Below are 8,691 nucleotides of genomic sequence, written 5' to 3'. Positions count from 1 at the left end.
GCCCCCCGCCCGCCGACGGAGGGGGGGAGGGGAACCTTGGCCCCCTTAAGGAGGAGCAAGTTGGCGGGGAAGAGGGGGGCGGAGGGAAAAGACGGCCGGTTGAAAGAGAAGCGCTGGATGGGGGGGGAGAAGGGGGAGCCTCCGCGTCCCCCACCCCACCTTCCCCACCCTCCTCAACCCCGGGGCCCCGGCGGCGCGGGAGGAGGGTACCTAGGTCTCCCCGGAGCCACCTTAAAGCCGCGCGTTCTAAGGTCGGAAACAAAAAGTTCCTTTTTCGAACGTTCGGGCTGCGCTTTGGAACTTTGCGACTCGGCGCGGGCGGGGGAGCGAGGAGCCGGCGGAGACGGGCGGGGGAGGGGCGGCGCAGCCCGGACCCCGAGTCTTGAGCGCCCCAATCACGCCCTCCTCCTAGAAGCCATCCCGTATCCCCCTCTAAGCCGGTGCGGGGCACGCGCCGCGCTGAAGGTCATGGGCCGGACCACGCAGCGCGGAACCGGGAATAGCGGGCCCCGTGGACAGCCCCCCCCCACACGCCCAGCACACGTCCCGGCCCCCAGAGTGCAACGTGACAGAGCCGCGGGGAGGGACCCCACCACCCCCGGGATCCCGGGAGTGGGGGAGAATCCAGCTTTCGGGGTCCAGCAGGGAGAGGACCAGGACTCGCAGCACCCACACCACTCCGCCCGGGCCCAGAAATTGGGGGTCCCATGCAGCACCCCTCGCTTGCATCACGAGAAGCAACAGGTCTCTAGTGCTCGGGGGTCCCCCAGAACTGGGGATCACTCGGGCTACCCCGGAACCCTCCAGCCCCCCCCCAAAGTTTCTCCGCCTGGTTTCCCGGGGCAACAAGTCTCCCCCACACGTGCTGCCCCCGCCCCCACCTGTGTCCGCCGGGGTCTTCATGCTGGGGGGCCCGGGGCGAGGCGCCCCGACTCCGGGCCGCAGCTCCCGGCGCCCGCGTTGCCCCGTCCCGTCCCGCGCCCGTCGGGCCGCCCTCGGCGCTTCACCCGGCCTCGCCTCTCAGAGCCTCTCCCCTCCCCGCCGCCGCCTCCCGGGTTAATATCGCACTCCGGGGCCGGGACGCCCACGCCCCCCGGCCGGCGACGTCACCGCCGCGTCGCCATGGAGACACTGCGCCCGCCCCCTCCCCGCGCACTCACACACACACTTGCCGGCGCGCAGCCACTGAGGACCGGCCGGCTCTGGGCTTAAAGGGGCCGCGCGGCAGGGGAGGAAGGAAGGAGGGGGCGGGGGTGGGATGGGGTCCTACGGGTCATGACCCTTTTCCGAGGCTCCAAGTCTGCAGATAACTTAAGTCTTCGGCACTCGCGACCTGCCGCCCCTCCTCCTCTCCAGCCCACTGCAGAATCCAGAGTTTCTTTTGGGAGCTTGTAAGAGGGCGGGCGGGCGGGGTGGGGGGCACATCGAGTGGGGGGGTCAGAAAGTTTTGAAAGGCCTGGACCTTTCGGGAGGGGGCAGAATCTTCACTGCAGGGAGGCGGGGGATGATCAAGACCACAACATTTCTCACCCTGGCCTTACCCTACTCCCCCCCCATCCCAGCCCTGAGCTTGAATGGGGGCAGCTGTCCAGGGGTGGGGTGGAATGGGTGGGAGGCATTTCCCAGCATCGGAAATGGGGAGGCGGCTGTGCCCTCTGCTCCTCCGGGGATGGGGTCTTGGCCTTCCAAATATCCCCAGTCCCAGCTGGGGAGGAAGTGACCGGAGAGAATGCATTCGGGAGCAGCCCCCCACTCCATCCCCTGGTTGCAGCTGTCCTAAGGACGCGGCTGGCGTCGGAGGTACCCCCACCTCCACCACCAGTGCGGGGGGGTTCCGGAGGTGGGGCCAGGATGCGAGGGGGCGACCAAAGTCTGAACAAATGTGCTCCCAAGGGGGCACTGGGGGGTCGCCAGGAGAGAGGAAGGTAGGGCTTAAGGATGAAGGCCAGTGCGTAGGGCAGTGTTAAGTCTGTTCTCCGCAGCAGGGAGGGATGGATGGAGCCTGAGGCTTCAGGAAACAGGAAATCAGCGCTGATCAGATGGCTAGTTGGAGGCGGCAGCAGGGTAGAGAGAGGGCAAATAGAAGCAGTATCCACAGACTGAGCCTGGAGACAGAGTTTCAAAGAAGACTCTGAGGTACCAAAGGAGGGGAATATTGCAGGGGGTGGGGGGGCGATGCTCAGAGAAACTGAAACTGAGAAGATGGGCAGGGAAAGACAAAAAAGCCACAGGGAGGGAAAGCCAGCAGGGTCAGACTCTGATTTCGTAGGGCTTCAACCCCCCGCGGGTTCCTAGATGCATTAGAGCAGTCCCTCACCATCACCTTAGAAGTCTCTAGCCTCTTCCCCGTGGAGACTAAAGCCTCCAGGGAAGCATCACCTCCCTGGGGAATTATGTAACCTTGCCTACGGACAGTGCAGCTCCCCCACGGATATTGTAACCCTCTGGGAGCAGTGTGGTCCAGCAGTAATAATCGCCATCATTGTTATTATAACAGCTCCCGAATTCCTAGCGCTCATGATGTGCCAGGCGCTGGGCCAAGCATTGTCTGGGGCATCTTGTCATTTGATGCTCACAAAATCCCAAAGAGGGAAGTTACTATTGTTATCCCCATTTACAGATTAAGAAGGTGAGGCTCAGAGGGGAAATCAGTCTGCCAAAGTGCTACAGCCAGGAAGTGCTGGGAGTCAGGATTCAAACCTGACCGATCCCATTCGAAACCACCACCCTTCACCACTATGTTTTACTAACGCCTTTACTGTCCTCCCCCCCCCCGCCCCAGAAAAAGACAATGCAGAGTTTCAAAGATAATAGATCTGTAACAACGTCAGTGATCCCACACTCCCACCGACAAGGGAGACCTGACTTGCAACCCTGACTTTGCTATTTACTGTCTGTGACATAGAGCAAGGGCGTTTGCCTCTTTGAGCCTCAACTTCCTCATCTGTAAAATGGGGATATTATTAGATCCTACATGACCAGGTTGTTTTACGAAATCAGGGATGTGAAGTAAGTATGCAGTAAATATTGGTAATAATTAGTAGCAAAATGAACTATATACCCCAAGGATAACGTAAGCACCCCTCACCATATAGACTCCCAACGGTAGACAATAAACACAGGGTACTGACTGTAGTCAGATAACTCAATCCTACTGTTTCTATGAAGTACAATCATGGATGGTGGGCATGCCTGGTGGTAGTGTCTGAGCCCTCACAGAGAATGGGAGTCTCTGGCAAAAATGTCCCTTGGGTAGTGTGACCTCTGGTGGTTTGTGAAAACCTATCCACAGATAGTGTAACCCCTCAGGGGTTGATACGACTCTACCACAGACGTGTGGGCCCTTTTGGATAGTTCACTTGCCTTGTGAATGCTGAGAGCCTTCCTCAGGGAAGGTGGACCCGTCACCACTGGTCATTCCTTGAAGACATGCCATCCAGCCAAGGCCATATCAATTCCAATGCACATGGGGTCATTCCCCTCCCCACTCCCGTTCACTGTCAAAAACCTCCACAGGGCGCCTGGGTGGCTGAGTTGGTAAAGCGACTGCCTTTAGCTCAGGTCATGACCCTGGAGTCCCAGGATCGAGTCCTGCATGGCATCGGCATCAGTCTCCCTGCTCAGCAGGGAGTCTGCTTCTCCCTCCGATCCTGCCCCCTCTCATGCTCTCTCTCTCTCTCGCTCTCTCTCTCAAAATTCCAATTTACCGTCCTGACAGAGGTAACATTTATCCTGTTGCTATCAGGCTAAGGCTTGGACAGAACCTGTCCCCAAAGAAGTCCCGACACTCCACAGACCTCACTCCTGGAAAGGAAACTGTATGGAAGATGAAAATCATAGTCGCAACCTACCTATCACCTATAATGGGCGGCAGTGAGCCATTACTACTGCGTGAACATTGTGGTTCCCTTAGAAATAACATGAATCATCCTATGTAGAGAGTAGCCACCTAACTGTGACGGCCCCCAAACAAAAAATGTAACCCCATTAGAGAGTATCACCCCTCTTCAGCTCCCTGACGTGAAATGCTGAAGGGCTCCCGGGCTCAGACCTCGGTCCTCCTCTGTCCTCCTTCTAGTGCTCGTTCCCTTGGTGATCTCCTCCAGTGCCATATTTTCACATGCCATCTCGATGCTGATGACACCCAAATTTCTCTCTGCAGCATAGGCCCCACCCCTGGCGTCCAATCTCACACATCAAACTGCCTCATCGGTGTCTCCATTCGGATTTCTCAAGCTTGCCAAGTCAAAATGGTTTTCCTCCGCTCTCCCAAACTGTCCCCACCCCAGGCTTCCCCATCTTGGGCACCTGCGGCGCCATTTTCCTAGCCTGTTGCTCAGGCTGAATTCCTTGGAGTTCTGCTCGACTCTCTCTCTCACCCATCCTCGGATCGGAAGGAACTCCCATGTGCTCCACTTTTCAGCTGCTTCAGAATCAAGCTCCTCCTCACCACCAACACACGCCTGGTCTGGGGACTCCTCACTCTCTCCTGGCTGCCACCAGCCCCTAGGGTTAACACCCCACCCACAGCCAGAGGGGTTCTACTACGTCAGGGACACGTCCCTGTGCTGCCCCAAATCCTCTGTTCACTGGGAGTAGAAGCCAACTCCCTGTAGTGACCAGCAGGGCCTTTCCTCCCCGACTTGGCCTCCCACTTTTCCCCTCCATTTCCGTGCCAGCTGCACTCCAGCCTCTTTGCGATTCCTTGAACAGGCCAGGCATATGCCTGCCTCAGGGATTTTGCCTGTGTTGTTCCTTCTGCTTGGAAGGCTTCCCCCGCAGAAGTCTACATAGCTCTGCCCTTCATCCTCTTCAGGCTTTTACTGAGAAACCACCTTCCCAGTAAGACCCTACCCGACCACTCTATTTTAAATTGGAGCCCCCTTCCTAGACCCCCATGTCCCTTCCATGTACCATTTTTCTCCGTAGCACTTTTTCTCATGTGACATATATTTCTGCAATGCATTAGCTCATCATCTGAATCCCTCCTCTATCCCTGCTTTATCACCGGTGCCTACACCGGGGTGGGTCAGAGAACAGTCTGGTAGTATGTACCTGCTGAAATGAACTGAGTCCATGTACAGCTGGTATAACCCCACAATCAGAACCCATCATACAGACAGAACAAGGTCCATAACTGATAGAAACTCCCATTTGCAGTGTGGCTCTCATATGGACAGTGGAAACCCCAAATAGTGCAATGTTCAAAATCAGCATGAACCCCAGTATAGGCAGCACGACCCTCATAAACCTCATACAGACAGGGTAACCCTCATAAATGATATGAGCCCCATTCAAACAGCATAGCCTCCATAAACTTTGTGAGCCTTGTTTAAAAGGGCAGCCCCCATAAATGGTGTAAACCTCATATTGCCAGTGTAACTCTCATAAACAGTGTGAGCCCCATATACATAGTGAGACATCAAATAAACAGTGTGGGTCCCCCTACAACTAGCGTGTCCTCTCATTAGCGTGCTCTGCCGTAGAAGCAGCCTGGCTTGTGGCTGAGCTGTGTGAATTCCTCTACCAACAGGGCCGACTCGTACAACCCGGGTAAACCCATACGCACAGTGAAGACAAGCAGATAAACAGGGTCATTTCTGTAACCGGTGTGACTTCTCAGGTGAACAGTGTAGCCCCATAGTCATTTGACCTCATGCAGTATAACCCATGGACACTGTGCCCTCACGTGGACGGTGCCACCTGCCTTGGCGGACCCCTCGGTGAACAGTGTAGATTTCACAACGATTGCAATAGGGGGCGCCTGGGTGACTCAGTCCCTTAAGCGTCTCACTTTGGCTAGGGTCATGATCTCAGGGTCCAGGGATCAAGCCCCACATCCGCATCCGGTCTGTGATCAGCAGGGAGTCTGCTTCTCCCTCTCCCTCTGCCCCTCCCCCTGCTTGTGCAGGCACTCGTGTTCTCTTTCTCTCTCAAATAAAATCTAAAAAATCCAATGGTTGCAATAAACCTCAATGTCACTATGTCAGTTTTATTAAGTCACTGATAACGTAGCTCTTTTCCATAAACAGGCAGAAACCCCATGTTCCATTTAAGCCCCGTGGGCCTTTATGACCTTCATAAAATTATATTATCCACCCCCTCCCCAAAGTCCTAATTCTCCCATTAAAAGTTCCCCAACTGCCCTTCAACACACACAGGTAGTAAGACAGTAGGACTCCTGGAGGGTGGTGTAACCTGTCACAGACCATGAGGCCCCAAATAAAGACCCAAGAAATGGTGAATTCGTGAATGGCAGCGTTTTCCCAGGACCCAACACAGGATAGGGCACATAAAAAACAGCGCTCCTGTTTACCGAGCACTTACTATATGCAAGGCCCTGGATTTGACATCTGATATCATTGTCACCTCAACTTTATCAGGTATTTCAATGATCTCCCTTTTTCAGATGAGGAGAGTGAGACTCAGGTTCCAGGTCCAAGGCAACACAGCTAACCGTGGTGACAGCTGAGACATCAAGTACAGGACCATAATGCCTCCCGAGAGATTGACAAATGCCCCAAAGATATGCTGATCCCTGAAATCCCTCCCAAAAGCACCGCCACCACCAGCACCAGCACCACCAGCAGCACCAGCAGCACACATACAAACCGCAGACAAGGTGACCCGTAAGACAGACAGCATAAACTTTTCAGGCAGTGATAACCTTCTGAATACTAACAATCACACTAATAGCTAAGATTTTGGAGGATTTACTCTGCTGGAGACACTGTCCTAAATGCTTTGTACATACTGATTCATTACAACCCTATGCCAAGGTTTTTGTTTTTGTTTTTGTTTTTAATTATCCCCGTACGGATGTAGAAACAGAGGCCCAGAGGGATGAAATGACTCGCCCAAAGTCACACAGCGGCGGACGAAGCCCAGCTGGGTTTGATCCCAGCAGCCTGGCTAAGCCCGTATCATCTGCTTCCTGCAACATCACCCCCGCACACACACTTCGCAGGACAGTGTAATTGCAATGAACTGTAGAACTAAGTGAACTACGGTTTATGTAATTCTTCCAGGGGCAGGGTACAACTCACTGTGCACACCTTTCCTTGATGACAGGGAAAATAGGCAGCATGAATTCCCACGGACAGTTCTCCTTCACGCATGGTGTAACTCTGATAAGCAGCGAGGATTCCTTTGTAGCCACTGGTTTCTGTTTTGGTTTTGGTAGATTTTATTTATGTATGAGAGAGAGAGTGAGAGAGGAGCAGAGGGAGAGGGACAAGCAGGCTCCGCACAGAGCATGGAGGCTGATGTGGAGCTCAATCCCACGACCATGAGATCGAGACCTGAGTCCAAACCACAAGTCGGAGGCTTCACCGACTGAGCCACCCAGGCGCCCCTCCTCTGCGGACATTGTAAACCCACCACAGGGAAGACAATCCCGGACGGGACACTAGAGGCCCCCTTCACTACAGCAAAGTACTCCCTGGGCAGGGTGAGTTCCTTCATGGATGGTACACACCTCTTCACCAACAGTCTGGTTCTCCCTCACCACCACCCCCATCAATGGAAGTCTCCCCCTAACGCAATAGAATCTCCTACGGGCGATGTGAACTCCCACCCAGTATGTGCCTCCCCGTGGACAGTATGATGTCTCATATCCATGACAAAGTTGACAAGGACAGTGCACATCGCCACGTATGGGGAACCTTCTGCAGCTGCTGTGAACCCCTTCTGTGACAGCGTGAACCACTCTCCAAGGGTCTAAGTAGACAATGGGAACTCTGATGAGTACGGACTTCCCTCAGACCCAGCATCTGCCCAACGTACACAGTCTAAACCGCCCTGTAAAAGTTCCCTCACAGCCTGCCCAATATTTAAGTGCAAACTCTTCTAGAATGTTATGAAATTATATAAAATAGTACGGTTATAAAATAGTACATGCAAGTCAGAATACAATAGTGTAACTAATTGTGTAAGATTCCTTCTTGGCTTGAACTTGTAGACAGTGCAATTTCCCCCTCTCAAAGCAAATCTCCTGTGTTCAGTAGATAATGCGAATCTCCTTCATACTCAGTGAACCCCATTGGACAACTGATATTTCTTCCCAGTCCCTCGGTGAACTGGCCATGTGTCACCGGCGGCGGGAATGTCGCACAGCATGCACCTGCAACAGGCTGGGGTGCGTTTTCTTCACAACTGGTGTGATTCTTGTGTGCGTACTGGGAACCCACCACAGGCAGCGGAAGCCTCGGCTAAGACCAGTGTTCGCTGCTCCCCATTACCCTCCATCTATCTAGGGCAAATCCAACGGGGGGAGTACGATGCACTGCACGCAGCTTCACACCTGGCGTAAACCCCGTGTCTGGGCTGCAGGAATCTACGACTGACAGGGCATATCCCTCTCCTCCCAACCCCGTGTGAACGCCCCCTCACCCCGAGCCCTTAAAAAAGTCTCGCTCCCGCCAATTGCGAACACCCATAAAGTAGCCCTCCACAGAATGTAGTGTGAAGGGAATGTGGTGTGAAGCCCCAGGAAGCGCCGCATTTTCCCATCTTGTGCCCCGACAAGCCTACGGGGGCCGCCAGAAAACTGCACCGCCCTAAATGTCAAAGTCCTGGAAGAGAGGACTTGTCCCCAGGGTCCCCAAGCCCCAGGCCGCGCGCGTTCACTCCACTGCAGCGCGCGCCTCCCCACACGCGCACGTTCTCTCCCCTCCCGGTGGCAACAGGGCT

General features: G+C 54.7%; 1 protein-coding gene across 1 annotated transcript in view; it reads right to left on the bottom strand.

The window, feature by feature from the left end:
* The window catches only part of ERF (ETS2 repressor factor), a 10,055-nt gene extending 9,037 nt beyond the window's left edge, over positions 1-1,018 (bottom strand). Inside the window, exon 1 of the mRNA XM_040634046.1 lies at positions 882-1,018. Coding sequence (XP_040489980.1) covers positions 882-903 — 22 coding nt within the window. The 5' untranslated portion in view covers positions 904-1,018. The remainder of the gene's footprint in view (positions 1-881) is intronic.
* Between the last annotated feature and the right edge of the window lie 7,673 nt (positions 1,019-8,691).

Source organism: Ursus maritimus, unplaced genomic scaffold, assembly GCF_017311325.1.
Source record: "Ursus maritimus isolate PB19 unplaced genomic scaffold, ASM1731132v1 scaffold_19, whole genome shotgun sequence".
Lineage (NCBI taxonomy): Eukaryota > Metazoa > Chordata > Mammalia > Carnivora > Ursidae > Ursus > Ursus maritimus.
The sequence above is the reverse complement of the archived record's forward strand: the minus strand, read 5'-3'. Positions and strand labels throughout refer to the sequence as shown.